At 39.7% G+C, this 21,306-nt stretch overlaps 1 protein-coding gene across 3 annotated transcripts in view; it reads right to left on the bottom strand.

The window, feature by feature from the left end:
• The window catches only part of adcy8 (adenylate cyclase 8 (brain)), a 110,537-nt gene extending 89,671 nt beyond the window's left edge, over positions 1-20,866 (bottom strand). For all 3 annotated transcript variants that reach the window (XM_062988179.1, XM_062988177.1, XM_062988178.1), the window contains exon 1: positions 19,567-20,866. In XM_062988179.1, coding sequence (XP_062844249.1) covers positions 19,567-20,427 — 861 coding nt within the window. In that variant the 5' untranslated portion in view covers positions 20,428-20,866. The remainder of the gene's footprint in view (positions 1-19,566) is intronic.
• Positions 20,867-21,306: the final 440 nt, after the last annotated feature.

Genomic DNA, 21,306 nt, shown 5'->3' with positions numbered 1-21,306 from the left:
TTCACCCCACCCAGAGGCATGGGTCCAGATATGGGGCACGCTCCAGAAAGGGCCATCACACTGTCTCTAGGGTGCCCCAAAAAGTTGTTAGTAAGAGATGCCAGCAGAAAACCGACACCGAACAAACCCAGCATTAAAGTTTTAAGAGAAAGCAGGTGCCAACAGGGGAGCTGGCAAATCTGTGAAATGAAAACTGTGATAAATAGAAATGCTTCCATCTAAAAAAAATAATGGTTAACAAGCCATGGATTACTGGCAATCATCTGCACCTTCATGCCCCTTCTGCTGATGGCTATATTTGGCAAGATGGAAAAACATGATTCTGTAACCGAGCCATGCCACCGATTTCCACGGCAGGTGGTGTCATTACAGGGTTGGGGAGGGCATTCAAGAAGAGTAGAGTCTGTTACAGCTGCAAAGTGGGACAGGATGGTGAAATGAAATGGGAAAACCAACGGGTGTGAATTCATGCAAGTACCCACCGACTGTTATGTATTTTTTATAGGGAGTATTGTAGTAGTCTTGTAACTGGTATTGTCTTGTAACTGGTACTGAGATTGCAGTGAGTTTACACCCCACCCAATTTTCTTTCAATCTAGTCATCAATCTAGAAAAATGCCGCTAGCACTGTTCATCATACTGGCCAAAAAGGGCTAATTGAAACCATTACATGCCCCCTCTGTAAACAATGTTATCGGCCACACCCGGCCCACAATAGTGTCTTAGAGAGACCTACATCACGTTTGAAGAAACAATCTTAAGCTCTCGAGATAATCCAATGCTAGTACAGGAGACTTGACCGGACAGCAGAGGTTGCACTTTTACTGTGACAATATTTTTTTGACTTTTTTCCTCCCATACAGGCATAGCCAATAGGACCTGCATGTGGGCACCCAGCCAGTCGCCCATAGCACAGGGATGATTTGAGCTAGATCTCAGCATTGGTGGGGGTTTCCATTTTTACACAGTTTTTATATTTTGTTTGCATTTGCTTTTACTATTGCTTGAATTTTTAATTATAGGAATTATATAGAGGTATTTTGTTGATTTTTGGGTGATGTTTTGAAATGTATATCTGATGTTTGGTGAATTCTGGGGGTGCTATTGGGACACAAACTCTCAAAATATCTCTGGATAAATGCATTAGGTATAAGATAATCTTGTTTTAATTGGAAACTGTGGCAGAATAAATTCACTAATAGTTTAAGTCTTTCAAAACAAACAAAAAGTGTAGAAGAAGGGTTCTTACAGGAGCCACATTTAATGTGCATGGACTCTGGTCACCTAGCTAAAAAGCTCATCATAATGTCTTTATGAGTTTGATTCCCAGGTGTATTGGTCCAGGACCTTTCTGTGTGGAGGTTTTCTCCTGGAGCTCTGGCTCTTTTTTTTTTTTTTTAAAGCATTTCTCCCCATTTCCCTCCCGATTTAGCTCACTCAATTTGTCTTCCGCTGCTGAGAGATACCAGATTGCATCCGAATAGAGCACGTCGCTGCACACGTCTCTTCCGACACGTGCACAGCCCTCTTCTTCTCGCCCATGCACTCTGCACTGGCATCTCTTCCGCCAATCAGGGTCCTTACGCAGCGTATGAAGACCCACCCACCCACACATAGTCTGGCCCCCACCCTGCAGATATAGTGGCCAATGAGTATCTGCCGCAGGCACTGTCAATTACGTCCGCTAGATGGCGCCCAGCCGACCGGAGGAACCGAGGAATTCAGAATCTTGGCATTGGTGTGCTAGCAGAATATCCCACTGCGCCACCTGGGCACGGAGCTCCAGCTTTCTACCACTGACCAAAGACATGTAGTCAAATTAATTGATACCACAAGATACTAAAATTGCCCTAAATGTGTGTGTGTGTGTGTTTGCCCTGTTATGGACCGTTTAAGGTATTTCCTACCTTTTGCCCCATGAATTGTACCCACCGCGACCCTGAATAGAATAAACCAGTAGTAAAACAGACAACATATGAATGAATAACTAGCATGTTTAGCACTTGAAATGAATTGTTTGCTGCCATATACCATTTAAACTTACTTTCTGAATGCTGAACTGGCTCTGCTCACAGAGTTTATGTTCATCTTACTGTTCTATATTACTGCCATGTTCACTATGTTACACGGTTTTTCATTAAATAAAGTATAAAAACTAGATATTAAACTACAATTGCAGGTAGAATAGTGTGCCAAAAGAGATATACAGTGAGGGAAAACAAGTGCTGTTTTTTCATTCATATATTTCCAGTGCGTATATCCCCTTCAGACTTACAAACATAATGTCTTTTGGTACCCAAAAATACTAACAAAAATAGGTTTTTATAAACATAAACAATAATAAATAATAAAATAAAAATGTCTAACATTTGCACTTTGTGGTAAAGTCATTGATGGCATTTTGGGTAGCACTGTCGCCTCACAGCAAGAAGGTCCTGGGTTCGATCCCCAGGTGGGGCGGTCCGGGTCCTTTCTGTGTGGAGTTTGCATGTTCTCCCCATGTCTGCGTGGGTTTACTCCAGGTGCTCCAGTTTCCTCCCACAGTCCAAAGACATGCAAGTGATGATTTGAGAATTGGAGACACTAAATTGTCCATGACTGTGTTCAATATAACCTTGTGAACTGATGAACCTTGTGTAATGAGTAACTACCGTTTCTGTCATGAATGTAACCAAAGAGTGTAAAACATGACATTAAAATCCTAATAAACAAAACAAACAAACATTGATGCCATTTACAGCCATTAGTTTTTGCAGCCTTGTGGTTTAATTTTGACCCTTCTGTCTTAACAAATTATTTAGTTAAAAAAGTCATAAATCACATATTAAAACATTACTAAGAATTTCAGATCCACGGAACCAAACAGCATTACTATTTTCATAAATTATAGATTTTATGAAACCTATTCTACTTAAATGGTTGTTCTTGTTGCATGTCCTGAGGGTGATCGGCTTTGAAAAAGGCTTCATTTACATGATTAAAGTTTTATATGCCAATCCCTCGTGCTGAGTGTTAACTGATCAGATGTGCTCCTTATTATTTCCAGTCTCAAGATCTATTGTCAAGACTGCTTACTAGAGTTGTTGCTTGAACTATTAAATAAGCCTTTAGCCAAAATAATGTGCCTATTTCTCTCATTTTTAAACATTTTTAAATAAACAACAATATCTAGCTTTATATACTGTAGTGGTGACATCTTTGTGTTCTTAAAAAAACCCAGGAGGTTTGTGCCATTTTACCAGGATTTACCAGGTCAAATATGCATTCTCACCTCGATACACATCTACCAAGTAATCAGCTTTACCTACAATTATCCAAATGCTACAAGAATTTAATATTAATCTTTCCCATCATTAAGTCAGACTGTCAAAACTATCTAGAAACATTAAAAGATTTTATCCAATTAGACTTAAATAAATGGTCTAGTCTCACTATGTTTCCTCATGCTTATATTTCTATAGTTATAATAGTAATAATAATATTATAATAATGATAATAATAGATCTGCTATCATTCTATATACTATACGTAGTTAATTACTGCTGCACATTCACTGAACTCATTGTGGAACAGTGACTGCCGAGATCTGGACCCTCGTTTAAATCGGGATGCTGCATTTCACAATATTTAGGAACCTGCCACAACCCTGATCATCGGCAAACACACTTAATTATTTAAACAGGATATATTGAGTTTTCCTGAACTTTATTGCATTAAGATATATAGCAGTCTTCTATGTAATCTGTAAGGGGCACCAGTACCTTTTTAAACTCGATTTTAAAAAGATGTGGCATCTATTTGAAATTGGACCCAGTGCCTGAAGCCATACCTGTACTGATTGTGAATGATCCTTCTGGAATTAGCATATTTATAGAATACAGAATACATTAGCATACTTATAGAATTAGCATTAACTAAATAATATATTGAGGTTTTTTTTTATTCTACAACCTCAAATCAGAAAAAGTTGGGACAGTATGGAAAATGCAAATAAAATAAAAATGCAGTGTTCCTTACATTTACTTTGACTTTTATTTGATTGCAGACAGGATGAGCCTGAGCTGTTTTCATGTTTTATCTGCTCAACTTCATTTAATTTGTTAATAAACCTTCATTCCTGCATTTCAGGCCTGCAACACATTCCAAAAAAAAGTTGGGACAGAGACAATTTAGGGTTAGTAATGAGGTAAAAAAAACTAAATAATGATGTGATTCCAAACAAGTGATGTCAACAGGTGATTGTAATCATGGTTTGGTACAAAAGCAGCATCCAGGAAAGGCTTTGATGAGCAAAGATGGCCAGAGGATCTCCAGATTGTCAACAAATGTGTGAAAAAATTATTGAAATGTTTAAAAACAATGTACCTAAAATAAAGATTATATTTTTCCCTCTAAAGTACATAATATCATAAAACAATTTAAAAAATCAGGAGGAATTTCAGTGCATAAAGGCCAAGGGGGCAAGCTTAAGCTGAACACCAGTGATCTTCGATCCCTCAGACGGCACTACAACAAGAACCCCCACTCAACAATAGCTGATATAACCACATGGACAAGGGATTACTTTGGAAACCTTTGTCAAGCACTTTATTACAGAGTTACATGCACAAATGCCACTTAAAACTTTACTGTGCAAAAAAGAAGCCTTAAACCATGTCGACTTCTCTGGGCTTAGAGGCATCTAAAATGGACCATCAGTGGAAACGTGTATTGTGGTCAGATGAATCAGCATTCCAGGTCTTTTTTGGAAAAAATGGACGCCGTGTGCTCTGGACCAAGGACGAAAAGGACCATCCAGACTGTTATCAACAACAAGTTCTAAAGCCAGGGTCTGTCATGGTATGGGGCTGTGTCAGTGCCCTTGGCAAAGGGCAGTCCTGACCTGTCCCCAATAGAGAATGTGTGGTGAATTTTGAAACGAAAAATGCGACAACGACAACCCCGTTACCATTGCACATCTTAAGACGTGTTTGCAGCAAGAATGGGACAAAATAAAAGCTGAAACACTAAATCACTTGGTATCCTCTGTGCCAAAACGTCTTTTAAGTGTGGTGAAAAGGAATGGCAACATTACAAAGTGGTAAATGCTATACGGTCCAAACTTTTTTTGGAATGTGTTGCAGGCCTGAAATGCAGGAATGGATGTTTATTAATAAATAAAATGAAGTTGACCAGACAAAATATGAAATATGTCAGGTTCATCCTGTCTGCAATCAAATAAAAGTCATGTAATAAATAAAAAAATAAAAGTAAATGTAAGAAACTCTGTGTTTTTTTATTATTTGCATTTTCCATGCTGTCCCAACTTTTTCTGATTTGGGGCTGTACAATGAATACATGGACACATTTTAGTTACACCCCAATATGTGTATAAAATAAATTATATTCTGTTAACTTTGTTGCAACAGTTTGGGTAGGGGCCTTTATCTGTCCCAGTATCCCTGTGCATAAAGTTTGTTTTTAAGGCCTTCATAAAGTCCTGACCTCAACCCCACTAAACACCTTTGGAATTGTTGCTAGTCGGTCCTTCTTATTTTACATCAATTATTGACCTCACAAATGCTTGTTTAACTAAACGGGCAGAAATGTTCACATACACACTACTGGAAGTGCCATATTAGTGCCCTTGTGTTTGGATTCTTTGAATTCAGGTGACCATTAATATAACATATATAATAGTGTATCAGATTAGTAAATGCTCTGCAGGGACATTAACACAAGCAATTATATACTCATAATGATTTTAACACTTGATAAATCACACTGTATTGTACAAATAGAAATAAATCATGTTTCATTACGGCCAAACTAGAAAATAGACTTGTGGTCTTAACTTGTGGTTTTACTCATTTATAAATAAAAACTCTAACTAAGCGTGTTGTAATTCAGCTTGCATACTTGTACAAGATTTCTCTGTTCACTTCTGTTTTCACAACTGCAAATCTAAATAAATTAAAGCAACGCTGTTCAAAATGTGCCAACAGCATGACATTACTCCTGAAAAAAAGACACATTTGCTGTGTGTGTGTGTGCTGTGATATACGATGTCTGATGGGAAGATATTGTAGCTAATTTGAGTCTTACTGCTTCACAGCACACACATAAGCACTTATGCTATAGCACTATTATTCACATCACACAGCCTCAGGCTTTCTGAGGAAAAATCCCTCAGCCTGAGCAATCAGAGGATGTTCCTCACTCAGATATAAATCACAGAGATATTATTGCCTATCCATCGACTGACACATGAGCCTACTGTGGGCTGCAAATGTTATACCCATATAGAGAGGGTACAAATTTTTTTTATACCAATAAACACTAACCAGAATCTTTTCATCCTTGTTTTATTCCAGTACTGTAACACCCTTAATGTACACAATATCAGTCATAGTAGCAAATTACAATATTATTACTTATGCCTAGGTATGATTTAGAATAGCCAATCAACCTGCTTGTTTATATTTAGCTGATGGGGGAAGCATGAAAAATGGGCAAGCATAAGGATTTGAGCGAGTTTGACAAGGGCCAAATTGTGATGGCTAGATGACTGGGTCAGAGCATCTCCAAAACTGCAGCTCTCGTGGGGTGTTTCCGGTCTTCAGTGGTCAGTATCTATCAAAAGTGGTCCAAGGAAGGAACAGTGGTAAGTCAGCAACAGGGTCATGGGCGGCCAAGGCTCATCGCTGCACACGAGGAGCAATGGCTGGCCCATGTGGTCCAATCCAACAGACGAGCTACTGTAGCTCAAAACGCTGTAGAAGTTAATGCTGGTTCTGATAGAAAGGTGTCAGAATACACAGTGCATCACAGTTTGTTGCGTATTAAGCTGCATAGCAACAGACTAGTCAGGGTGCCCATGCTGACCCCTGTCCACCGCCGAAAGTGCCAACAATGGGCACGTGAGCATTGGAACTGCACTACGGAGCAATGGAAGAAGGTGGCCTGGTATGATGAATCACGCTTTCTTTTACATCACGTGGATGGCCTGGTGCGTGTATAAAATAAAGACATCGACCAATTAATAAAGTTGTCACTGCAGTTATGCTAAATAACTATATTTAATAAATAACATTATTTTAACAAAAGAAGCCATTTCATTAGCAGTCTCAGGCTTTGGCATTAGACTGTTGCCGCATTAAGCTAATACAGCTAAAAAGAAATGATAAAACTCTCAGTAATTTCAATTATTTAATTTTTAATCATTATAACCCTGCTACAATGTCACAGTACTAAAGCACTCGTAATATGTTGTAAAATACAGATTTTAAAAGGTTTCTCATTTGCTTTCCATTTGTGGCAAGATAAGCTGTTACATAAAAATTAAGATTGGTTTTGGACCCATCGGTAGGTCCCTGTACTTTCAGAGGTTATTGTGGCTGATTAATTGTTGGATTATTCTACTCTGATGAGTGCATCCTAGATGAAGTGATCAGAAAACACACAGCTCTCATTGCTCATCCATAAATTACATTTAATCACCTCCACAGCAAATTTAATCACTTTGCTTGTTAATTCAAACCACAGGACATTTACAGTCAGTCTATATCAGGAAACGATTAGCGAGAAAAGCACGTATGAAAATGGACATTTAATTGAGTTAAAGCTAACAGTTTAATGATTGCTGTTTTACTCTTCATAAAGGGAATTCCATTGAAAGACAGATCACTTAGACACTAGGCACGTTCAGTTAACCAGCATGAAATGTAAAGGTGGTTATTTTTAATTAAGCAATCGGTAAAGCTGCATGTTTTTTTTGGACATTTTAGCAAAATGATTTTTCTACACAAATTTAGTGTGAAAGTTTATAACTGCTTTGAGCTATCGTAACTAATAGCAGAATTGACAAAGCACAAGAGACAGCTAGCTTATTACACTGTTTTGCATAGTGTTGTGTAATACTTTAACATAAACATGTTTTTGGCTAGCAGTGGTCATTCTAGAAATTTTTATCATATATTTTATGATGTACATATTTATCCACACTCTATGGACAACATATTACAATGGTTGGACATTCCATTCCAGAAACATGTGCACTAATGAGCTGCTCTAACAGTCTCTACAGCCTGTACAGACAAAGGCAGAGTCATGTCATATTTTCATTAACATAGCTGCCAATTCATCTCAGTTGTAATTAGCAGACACATGCTTTTAACCTCTGCACAAAGACTTTTGCAAGATTTTTTCACACATAGTAATTTCCTGTTTTTGTCTAACTGTAAACTACTCAGTATGTTGTAACTATAAAATTAGTAGTGCACTAATTAGACATACTGCAACCCCAAATCAGAAAATGTTGGGACAGCATGGAAAATGCAAATAATAAAAAACACAGTTTCTCATGTTTACTTTGAATTTCATTTGATTATAGGATGAACCTAAGATATTTCATGTTTTGTCTGGTCAACTTCATTTCATTTATTAATAAACATCCATTTGTGCATGTAACTCTGTATTGTAGTGCTTGACAAAGGTTTGCCAAAGTAATCCCTTGCCCATGTGGTTATATCAGCTATTGTTGAGTGGCGGTTCTTGATGCAGTGCCGTCTGAGGGATCGAATATCACAAGCGTTCAGCTTAAGCTTGTGGCCTTGGCCTTTACACACTGAAATTTCTCCCAATTCCTTGAATCGTTTAATGATATTATGCACTGTAGAGGGAGAAATATACAAATCCCTTCCAATCTATTTTGCTTTAATGTCTCTTGAGCTGCTGTAATAACTGACTTTCCCTATGGGATTAATAAAGTTATCTATCTATCTATCTATCTATCTATCTATCTATCTATCTATCTATCTATCTATCTATCTATCTATCTATCTATCTATCTATCTATCTTTCTTTGAGGTACATTGCTTTTAAACAATTCAATAATTTTCTCACGCATTTGGTGACAAACTGGAGATCCTCTGGCCATCTTTGCTCATTAAAGACTTAGCCTTTCCTGGATGCTGCTTTTGTACCAAACCATGATTACAATCACCTTTTTCACCTCATTACTAGCCCTAAATTGCCCCAGTCCCAACTTTTTTGGAACGTGTTGGAGGCCTGAAATGCAGGAATGGAGGTATGTTAACAAATGAAATGAAGTTGAGCGGACAAAACATAAAATATCTTGGGTTCAAACTGTCTGCAATCAAATAAAAGTCAAAGTAAATGTAAGGAACACTGCATTATTATTTTATTTGCATTCTCCATACTGTCCCAACTTTTTCTGATTTGGGGTTGTATTTAGTACTTTTAAATACTTTGTTTCTACCCACATTAAAAAAAAAAAAAAAGCTTTTCAAGTTTATCTAGAATTTTAACCTCATTTGTGATATAGTCTGGCCCTTTAAAACTTTAAAGGTTATTTCTGAAAATGTTGGGACATTGTGTTAAATGCAGTAAAAACAGAATCTGTGATTTGTTAATTCTCTCTCGAAACGTACGCTTGTACGGTTTACAACAGCATGGCTTTATAGACACAGAGTGTGTGTGCTTGACTGGCTTGCCTGCAGTCCAGATCTGTCTTCCTGTAACTAGTCGATTACCTTTCTCCAGCACTTCTCGCAGCAGAAATCGTAGATCGTCCCGTTCCAATGGCAAGCAGACTACATTTCCCAAAAGCCACAGCGCTGATTAGCGCTAGCTCGCAGCACAAGCGAGTCTCCTATTTAAGGAAAGCCAGAGCGTTACTCTGAGCTGAGTCAACCTTAGTCGGTAAGGTAGTTGGCCGGTGTGCGTCACTCGCTCCTTACTTTGTTAAAGAAGAGTACTCTTTGTATTTATTTACTACACGCTAAGTAGCCCTTCTCAGCATTCCGTTGCTTCCGTGTTGGAAGCCAACGCTTGTAGTGAAATAAATCCTCTTACGAATCGATTCCTTAGAGCTGAAAATCTGACTCACAAGTCGATTCCCCTCTTAAACCATTATTTTCCTGTTTTTTTTTTTCTTTCCTTTTTTTTGTTTAGAGTTTGGGAACAAGCATTCGGGATCCCAACTTGTGTGTTAGTTGATTGGTGGACCGAGTAGCTGGTTGGCTGACCATGATCATGGGTCCCACCTAGGGGATTTCCTTCTTAGTCATAGTTAGGATTTTTTCTGTTCCTTTTTATATTGTGCTCTGCACCTTGGGTCCTGTCTTCTCTGCGGGTTTGTTTTAGTGGTTCCAGACCACCAACCCCCCTCGTTACACTTCTATTGAAAATTTGTGGTGCAGCAGTATAAAGAGGAGAATCAGATGAAGGCGACCATGGACTGTTAAGCAGCTGAAGTCTTGTATCAAACAAAAATGGACAAAATTCCACTTGCAAAAGTGCAACAATTAGTTTTCCCAGTTCCCAAACCATTAAAAAGTCTTAATAAAAGGGAAGGTAATGGAACACAGGGTTAAACACCCCTATGTCCCAACATTTTTGGAGTGTGTTGCAGGCATCAAATTTTAAATCTGTCTATATTTACAAAATACAATGAAGTTGATCAGTAAAAATATTAGAACTATTCTCTTTCTACCTATATCAGTGAAATAAAGATTCAAGAGAATTAACAATTTCATATTGTACCTTTTCGGAAAATGAGGTTTGTAATTAATGAAAACAAATTATTAACAGGTGTATTCAATAAAGCATACAGCCTCATAATCTCCATAAACAAATTGTAATGTGGTGAATCGCACCTTGCCAATGGGGCATCAGGTGTAGCCCTGCACTGGCAAGAATTAAAAAAATTACCAATACTCAACAAAAATGGTAATGGGAAAATAAAAGCAGTGGCCAGAATAACAAGAACCAAGAAATAAATGAGGGACACAAAAACATCCACAGCCCACAATGGAGAAAGTGGATAGAAAAGTGATAGCAAGGAACTGAGAACCAGTCCTCACAATATGGAAAGCTGCTCAGAGTAACTGAGACAACCCAGTTCTTGGAAAAGAGAAATCCCACCTCACAAACTGCTGTCCAAATGTGCCCTTGTTTTGCCCTCAGAAAGGGTTGTCACACTACAGCTCGCTCGCCCAGGGTGGTTCCCTCGTGATGCTTGAAAGTTTCCACGATAAATAGAACACTCCCGCCAGGATCAAATTAATGCTCTTCGAGGCGCAAATTTGGTAAGGCCATGCCGCCAATCCTCATGGCAGGTGGGTTTATTACAAAAATATAGCAGTGGACTCTTTTATACTGAACTCATCTTTTAAAATGGCATTGTCAAAGCATAACATACTAAAGAAGTCAGGTCATCAGATGTTTTTTCTCTGCTAAAGTAAAAAATCTAATCTAACATAAGTGAAATTTAAGTGACTTGTACATATTTCTTAGAAACTATAGCTTGGCTGTAAAGATGAGTGCTAAAGAATTGTCTGTTCATGGTGATTGCAAAACCATGTCAGAAAAAAATAGTTCTTCTGTTTTTTTTCTGGATCAGCACGCACAATGCCAAGCTTCTGTTTGAGTGGCATCAAACACACCACTATGGAACCCTGGAACACTAAAAATGCATTTTCTGCTGCAATATAAGGGCTTTATGAACGGCATTGTGAAAAATGATGTGTTCCCAACTCTGTGGAACAGTTTAAAGAAGGGCTGTTTACTGTTTCAGTGTGATATCACCGTAAATAAAGTTGGGTACATAAACAATAATACAATACAATAATTGTTTACACTATTGTGATAAACTGGAATGCTGACTGCCAAACCTTATTAATGCCTGTATGGCTGAATAGAAGCAAATCCCAGTCATTTTACAAAATCTGGCATAAAGCTACGTGACCAAATCCCTGTTAATGCTCAGGTACAACAAGCATTTATGGCATACGTTATTTTATTCCAAGCGACTTATAATTGTGGCTGAATACAGTGCAAGCAATTAAGGGTTAAGGCTGTTACCCAACAGCAGCAGTGACCTAATCCTGTGTTTTTGGGAGGTTGGAGTACTGGGATAAAACCCACGAGGAAATGTCAGTCAGATTTATTTGTATAAAGCTTTTTAGCATGAACATCAAAATCCTAAAACCCTATAATTATCAAGCCGAGTGCAATAGTGGCAAAGAAAATCTCCCCAAAATATTACATAATAGAAACCTTGAGAGATACCAGACTTAATATCAACCCAGCCGTGTTGGGCAAAAACAACTCATCATGGACAGTGAGCAGAGGCAAGAATCAAATGCAGGTTTTTTAAGACCCTGGAGCTAAAATAATTAAGACAGTAAAAAAGGAAAACATGTAGGCAGCAGGCTAGCAAGTATGCGATTCTGAGAAATCTTTTTTTTTTTATGAAGGCGACCCACACATGATATTTTTAGTGTTTATCATCCACACATACACACATTCTACCTGTAGCTTGAACATGAACAGCTTTACATTCTAATTTACACTAGCTAATACACCTAGCTAGTGTTGGGGGCATACAACTGGCATGATGATGGGAACAGAGGGATACTAGATTTAAAAAAAATTGATGTATGCAGCACATTTCAAAAAAAGGTGGAACATGAGCATTTTTACCACTGTGTTGCATCCTTTTCCTTTTAATCTGTAATCGCCTGGGGACCAAAGACACCAATTATCCCAGTTTTAAAAGCCGTATTTTTGCTTTTCTCCTACTATGGAAGTTTTTGGTTGTGCTAGCATTTGAGACCTTTATTTACATATTGTGCAGACTAGTCAAGCACCCATACTCTTTGATTATGCAGTCATGCTGCTATAGAGTGGCATAGATTTTTGCAAAATGCAGCTTCGTCAAACAGGGTGCAATCAACCACCCCAATACCACGACAGGCTTTTGCTTTTAAATCTTACACTGGTAGGAATTTGGAATTTGGAATACGATTAACTATACCTTGGTGGCTGAAGTCCTGCAATGAATTAACACCCTTATATTCCTGCCTTGTGCCCAGTGTTTTCAAGCTTAACTGGACCCACCACAACCCTGACCAAAATTAAGTGGCTTAGGAAAATAAAATTAATTAAAGTTAAATGAAAAAAAAAACCTGATTTTAGCGGTGGGTGTGATTAAAACACCTTAACTTTATAACTAAAAGGGATCTTCACACTTTGCTTTTCGCCATATGTAACAGGACTGGACATGCCTTGCTATTGAATTAGAAGGCAAATCCACACATCTGCAAGAATGAAAAAAAGTAAATTCAAAAAATTAGATAATCTTAAATTAAATAGCTGGCCAAATTAGTAAAAACAAGGTAAGAAATAAAAAACACAAAAACATCTGTAACCCACAACGGTAAGTGAATAGAACAGGGATAGTGCAGAACTGTGTACTGGATGTCACAATATGACAGACTCCAGCTGTCTGCGCAAGCTAGCTCTCAGAACAAGGAAAGATAGGGAACCCTCAGAACCAGTTCAGCCATGCACAATTGGAACCCCTACCTCACCAACTGGCGCTCCCTAAGCATAATGTGGGATCCACTCTCGAAAAGGGGCTTCACACTGCCTCTGGGGCAATCTGCTCTCCCAGGGCAGTTCCAAAGTGAAACCCAAAATGGCATAACATTTCCCAAAAAGCTAAAACCTGTTATGCTATGGGGGTGCATCAGTGCCCATGGCATGGGTGACTTGCATATGTGTGAAGATATCATTGATGCAGAGGCGTTGAGCAGCTGAAATCTCGTATCTAGCAAAAATAGACAAAAATTCCACATGCAAAACTGGAACAGTTAGTGTCTTTAGTTTCCAAACCATTACAAAGTCTAATTAATAGAAAAGGTGATGAAACACAGGGGTGAACACACCTCTGTCCCAATTTTTTTGGAGTGTGTTGCAGGCATCAATTATAAATCCTGTTTTTATTTACAAAATACAATGACGCTGATCAGTAAAAACACCTCAACAAGTTATTTAACTGCTATGAATTATTTAATTGCTACTTTTCTAATGTTTAAAGATTCAACAGAATTAAAAAATGACAGAATCTTCTTTTTACTGCATTTTACAAAACGTGCCAACTTTTCTGGAAATGTGGATTGTAGATTTAGTTGTAAAATATTATCTATGAAAATATTAAGGGTCTGAATAGTTTCTGAATCCAGTGTATATTGAATTTAGAGTCTACTTTAACTAGTGATGAAATGTTACAGCCACATAAATACAGACATCGCTGCCTCAACCATGCCAGAAAATATGCTAGTTATTTTAATCTGCTTATCAAATTCAGAGTTCAGTGATTACATGGACTATTTCCAAAAATACTCCCTACCTAAAATACCAATACCGCAGAGCATCACAAGCACACACACACACACACACACACACACACACACACACACAACAAGAGCCTCTAGCTAGGAGGCATCAACACTGCATGACACTGAGTCACTTCCTACACTCATGGTCTGTCCCAAAACGTACCGAACACCCCCACAAAGAGACACTTCTCCTTCCTCAACACATTAACGCTGCATTTACAATTGCAGAAAAAGCTTAAAGCCTTCCTTGGCTTTAGCTTAGCTTAGTATATGTATTTTTATGTAGTTATATACATATCCCTAGTATTTGTATATGTATTTATATATGTATATACGCCGATCAGCCATAACATTAAAATCTACACACATTGTCCATTTTATCAGCTCCACTTACCACATAGAAGCACTTTGTAGTTCTGCAATTACTGACTGTAGTCCATCTGTTTCTCTGCATGCTTTGTTAGCCCCCTTTCATGCTGTTCTTCAATGGTCAGGACTCTCCCACGGCCACTACAGAGCAGGTATTATTTAGGTGGTGGATCATTCTCAGCACTGCAGTGACACTGACATGGTGGTGGTGTGTTAGTGTGTGTTGTGCTGGTGTGAGTGGATAAGACACAGCAGCGCTGATGGAGATTTTAAACACCTCACTGTCTCTGCTGGACTGAGTATAGTCCACCAACCAAAAATATCCAGTCAACAGCGCCTCATAGGCAGCGTCCTGTGACCACTGATGAAGGTCTAGAAGATGACCAACTCGAACAGCAGCAATAGATGAGCACTCGTCTCTGACTTTACATCTACAAGGTGGACCAACTAGGTAAGAGTGTCTAATAGAGAAGACATTGAGTGGACATGTTATTTAAAAACTCCAGCAGCGCTGCTGTGTCTGATCCACTCATACCAGCACTTGTAGAACTTCAAAGTGCTTCTATATGGTAAGCAGACCTGATAAAATGTACAGTGAGTGTAGAAACAAGGAGGTGGTTTTAATGTTATGGCTGATCAGTGTATATAGATAGATAGAGAGAGAGAGAGAGAGAGAGAGAGAGAGAGAGAGAGAGAGAGAGAGAGTAGTACTTCGTTTTAAATGTAATTGAAACCAGGGCAGAACATTCACACTCATTATTCTGTAATATGATCAAGGCTATGCATTTTTGCATGTAGGTTCGGGATGCCGATAGAGCATATTCCTCAAGTTAAAGTAACATAATTAAAACATACATGCTATTAGAAATAATATCTAACTTTTCATCTCAATAATTTTTGTATTCTTGTAGGCCATCCACTGTATAGCCAAGGATATATTGACACCAGAGCATAAGCTTGTTGGACAGACATTCCAAAAATGAGCGTTAACATGATCCAGCTCCTCTTGTCCACTTTCTGACCATAACATCCTACTTTCTGAAAAGGCTTTCTACAAGTGTGTCTGTGGGAATTTGTGTCAATTTACTCAGAGAAGCATTTGCCAGAACAGGCAAGGATGCAAAGCACACTCCAGTTCATCTGAATGGTGTTCAGCAAGAAAAGGTAAATCTGCTAAAGTTACTTAACACCAAATTCATCAAATCATGCGTTTAAGGACTTTGCTGTGTTCACAAGGGCACAGTCACACTGAAACATAAAAGAGCCTTCCCAAAACTGTTGCTGTATAAAAGCTTTTAATGTTTTAGAACAGAACACCTGTATTTACACTGAGTGTGGCTGAAACATCTACACTTAATAGTGTACTGTGTCCACATACACTATATGGACAAAATTACTGGGACACCCCTTCTAATATTTGAATTCATGTGTTTCATTCACAACAATTGACAACAGTTGTAATCAATTATATAAAGTTTTTTATGCTTCAAACTAACAGCAATAGTTTAGGGAAGGTATTATCCTGTGCAAAAAATTAGACATGACGCTTGATTAAAAAAACACTTTAACTGCCTGCACAGAGCCCTGACCTCAGCCTAACTTAACTGAAACAGCAATTGAGGCTTTTTAGTGCCCAGCCATAATAAAATTACTGAATGGACTCAAATTGTTACAGATATACTTCAAAAATTTGTGAGAGGACAATTTAAAAGAGTTGCTCCTATTATAGCTAAGATATCACATGGAGGCTACTGTATTTTAATGCCATTTGTTTTGAAATGAGATGTCCAACAAGCTTATGGTCAGGTGTCCAAATACTTTTGGCCATATAGTACTGTACAAGTACACCGACCAGGCAAAACATTATAACCACTGACAGGTGAAGTGAATAACACTGATTATCTCTTCATCACGGCACCTGTTAGTGGGTGGGATATATTAGGCAGCAAGTGAACATTTTATCCTCAAAGTTGATGTTAGAAGCAGGAAAAATGGACAAGAATATGGATTTGAGCGACTTTGACAAGGGCCAAATTGTGATGGCTAGAGCATCTCCAAAACTGCAGCTCTTGTGGGGTGTTCCCAGTCTGCAATGGTCAGTATCCATCAAAAGTGGTCCAAGGACAGTGGTAAACCGGCGGCAGGGTCATGGGCGACCAAGGCTTATTGATGCATGTGGGGAGCGAAGGCTGACCCATGTGGTTCGATCCAACAAACAAACAACAGCTCAAATTGCTAAAGAAGTTAATGCTGGTTCTGATAGAAAGGTGTCGGAATACACAGTGCATCATAGTTGCAGGGGTGTTTTGGCACCAAAAGGGGGACCAACACAATATTAGGAAGGTGGTCATAATGTTATGCCTGATTGCTTATATAGTTCTGGGCAATACTATCCAGATAAAAAAAAAAAGCATTATCCGATCTCATCTCTTCACATTAATAGTTGATTCATTTTTACTAGATGAATGATTCCGGTCAGGGTTGAGGTGTGCCTCAACAAAGAACAGACTGAAACAGAAATACACCCTAGGCAGTATGCCAGTCAATCACAGGGCAATAAAACACTCACACCAACAGGCAAATTGAAGCAGCCATTTATCCTCTGCACGGATGGTTAGAGAAAATCCATATTAACATGTTGACATTGTACCATAAATTATAACTTACAGACAGTGACCAGGAATGAATTGCACCAAGGTCCCCAGGACACATGTTGCTAGGCATCACACATTGCATTAACCATATAGCCTCGAACTTTAGAATACACTGGGACGAGGATTATGTGGAATGTTCAAGGTACAGAAAAGTACACGAACATTAACAATTTTAATCCAGTGGTTAACAAACCCTTATCATCTACTAGGATAGTCTACCAATTAGCATTAAACATTTTTGAAGAACTAAAATGCCATGGCTGGAGTTTCAGCAGCTAGAGGCTCCTTGCCCTCAATTGCTGTCTGTCTGGAGGGTTGTATATTCTCCCCAATTGTTTTCTCTGGGCAATCCCTAAAACATGCCATTAGGTAAATTGGATGAGACCGTGTTTCTGCCTGACACCCAAAGATTCCAGATATTCTCCAGACCCCAAGACCCTAGTCAAGAAAAAGCCACCAATGACAAATTTTCAGCATTGAATTCCACACCTGCTATAATCCTATCATGTGTTTAGTCTTTTCTAAAGCTGTAATATTTTAGATTTCCTGTTTTTCTCTTTCTCTTTTGCTTTTTTAACAATCATTTTAACAATACCATGTATTTAAATTGTTTCACATTAGGAACATGTGGTAGTGCAACTATATTTTCTATTTTGATTCTTTATAAGCTATTTATTTAAGTATTTTTAAAAATAATAAAGTTTCTTTCACACCTTACAAACTTATAATTACAATTTATCGTATATTGTAACATTTACGAAGGTGCATTAATCTGTTACACCAGCCTACCACAGCTAAGATCCAGGTTCAAATATCAGCGGTGCTATCAGTCAGCCGGGTGTCTACACAAACATGATTGTCTATGTTTGAGAGGAAGGGATAGCCAAAGCCCTGCGATAGATTGGTACCCTGTCCAGACTATTTCAGTCTTGCACCCATCGTTTCCTGGTGGAACCGGACCTACTTCAACCCTGACCGATATAAGAAGGTTGATGGAAATTAAAATAAAATGATAAACATATAGGACATCTACATTATAAACACTGTATAGCAGCATGATGTAAAATCTTTACTTTAAAGATTTTCTCTTACCATGTATGCAGTTGTACAGGAGTCGGTTTAAATACTGAAGCAGCTTGTTTGTTTAAAAAAGAGAGACTTTATTCTGATCAGGCTTGCTTTGGGTAACCCAGAAACATTTACTGCAAGGCAGGAAGAGAATCTGGGCAGGGTGCCAGTGCATCATTGCAGGGCTGCACATATTTAGCCAATTATATACTTCACCTACTAATACCTAGGAGCAATTTAGAGCACTTACAGGCATGTTTTTGAGAGGTGGGAGGATACTGAAGAAACCAAAGGAAACTCATGTGGACTCATGAAGTACATTTGAAAACTCACAAATCAGAGTCCAAACATTTTGACAAACCGTCTGCGAAATATTACAGGCTGTCTTTTAAATGATGATACAGCCTTAGAAATATCAATACACTGTAGATAATTTATTACAATAGTAATGTGTGAGATTATTTGCAATGGGCTGTTTAGGTTTGTAAAATTATTATTCTTGTCAAAATTACCATAGAAAGTAAAAAAAAAACTTAATGACATATTACTAACACAGGTCATTTAAATGTTATTTAAAATGAAACAAATTGAACACAATAATTTAAATTCAATTTAGAATTCATGTAATTATTTTTTCGAAGCAAAAAAAATGTTATGCTGGACATCTATGTTTTTCAACAATTAACCATCAGATCCTTTCACTAATTAGGTGTGGAGAATGAACTCATTAAAAAGGTGGATTAATGTAAACAAACAAGTTGCTCCAGCAGTTAAAATGTCTAGTTAAAAACACTTGTTCACATGGGCATACAACAACACTCCCAAATAAAGAAATATCTAAAAATGCTGAAAATAATTTTAAAAATAATGAATATAATTTTGGCAGGATTTTTGCACAGTGCTTTTCTTTTGAGTGGAGTAATAGTGGGGAATGTGTGACCAACTTAAAAAACTTAAGGGTGTATAGGATCAACTTAAAATTCTGCCAGTTGGAAATAGAGCCTTATCAGCACGTGTTTTGATCGGATTGTTTTTGTTCAGGTACTGTGGTTTTCTACTACCTTCCAAGAAAATACAAAAGGTGGACTGACTGCTCTCAAATGTTTAATGCGTGAGTACATTAATAGGTAAGTGTGTGGTGCTTTGTCCAGAGTTTAAGTCTGTCCTGCGCTCGGTGTTTTTGAGGGACCCTGGACCCCTGCTCTTGTTGATACAAAACTTAAGAACAGCATCGTGTGGAGATGAAGTGAAAGTGAAAACTCAAAGTCATGATAAAACAGTGCTTTTACCTGATTGGTGGAGAGCCGCGCGTGGGGGGCCGCGAGCAGCTGGAGCGCAATCTGCAGCGCGGAGGTCAGTAGTCCGGCCACGATGGCCCAGCTGAGCGGCAGCGGCAGCATGCTGTAGGTGGCAAAGAGCGTGAAAAGCACATAGCCCACGCCGTCTCCTAGAAGCCCGTATCCGAGTCCCGTGGCCAAGATTTGTGTGGCCATGGCCGCCCACGTTACTGCGCCGCTGTACTGCAGGTAGCCGTGCGAGCTGGCGTCCTTGCGCACCACCACAAGCGCGCAGATCACTACCTCGACTCCGGCGAAAAAGCCGAGCAGTGCGCCCTTGATTGGGTCCACTGGCGTGGCGCCTAGTGTCAGGTGCAGCACCAGCAGCGTCAGCTTGGTCACCACGTCCAGCACATTCATCACAGCCACGGACTTGCGCCGCTGGCCCAGGAAATAGCGCTGGTACAGGCGCTCGAGTTCGCGCGATTTGAAGGCGTAGCGCAACGTGGGGAAGATCACTCCACGGTACGCGCAGCCCCAGCTCACAAAGAAGTCCGAGTTACTGGGCGCGCAGTCGAGCTGCAGGAATCCCAGATCGCTGCTTGAGCGTTCCGGGAACACTTTGGTGCCGCAGTTGTTGTGCCGCTCGCTCACCGAAGTCCTGCCGGTGGACTGTTTGCGCAGGTCTTGGCCAGCTGGGTCGTCGGATTTGGAGCTGCTGTGCTCGTGAATAAAGCGCTGCTCGGTGATGTGGCGCACTGCGTTCTGCCAGAGCAGCCGTTTCGGTCGCCCGCCGCTGTTGTTGGTAGGGGTTTTGTTGATCGTGTACAGCTCCTCGCTCGCGCTGGAACACCGCACTTCGGATAATTCCATCGCTGTACCTCTGTCTGTAAACGTGTATGTGTGCGAAAGAATGCAGGTATGTGGATCAACCGAACATGTTTAGGTTTTGTGTGCGCGCTGAGTCAGGTGTGCGCCGTCTCCCCGCGCTGGAATGAACAGGCTCGTGATCAAACCATAGCCGTGCATGATGAGGCTTCCTGTGACCTTTCTTATAGGACTCCGTCAGAAGAGCTTTCTAGCGGTGGCACTGCCATGCGCTAATGCACACTCACAGCATAGGTATTCAGTCATCGAGGCAAACATCACATCCCTCACTGCTTTCGTTTGCAGGTGCTCGTTTCTCCCTTGCATCCACATGCAGCAGGTGCAAGATCCTAGCGCGCTTTTATTTCCCACCATCCGGTCGAAGTGTACAGGCAAGAATGTGCAAGAGTCGATCGCACAGCGCCATTCCACCTCCCACGCTCCGCATCCAGGGTTCTATCACTTTACCTTGTGTGTGGATGCGTGGGCGTGGGGCTGCGTATGTCCCGGGAAGTCAGGACGAATCAATTCTCATTCGGAAACTCCAGGAATCCTTAAGTTGGCGCCGAGTGCAGACAGATCGCGCACCGCGGGCATATTCGGCTTCGACGATGAGAGCAGCTCAATGGCGAGAGCGCAATAGCCTCCCTCCACGACGTGCCACCCACCCGCTTATTTTTGGGGGGTATGAACCACAGAGCGAGGGGCAGACTCGAGAATGCGCAGTGTCTCAGCCAGTCTGATCTAATAAAACAAACAAAATCAGGGAGAGGAGACGTGAGCGCGCAGCAGTGTTGAGTTGCGTGTTGCACAGCGTCCGGCTGTCGGCTGTCTCACCTCCCCAGACAGGATCGGCTTCACACTGAAATGACAGTGTCAGTCTGC

Source organism: Trichomycterus rosablanca, chromosome 25 (assembly GCF_030014385.1).
Source record: "Trichomycterus rosablanca isolate fTriRos1 chromosome 25, fTriRos1.hap1, whole genome shotgun sequence".
Taxonomy (NCBI): Eukaryota; Metazoa; Chordata; class Actinopteri; order Siluriformes; family Trichomycteridae; genus Trichomycterus; species Trichomycterus rosablanca.
This window is presented reverse-complemented; position numbering and strand designations above follow the sequence as displayed.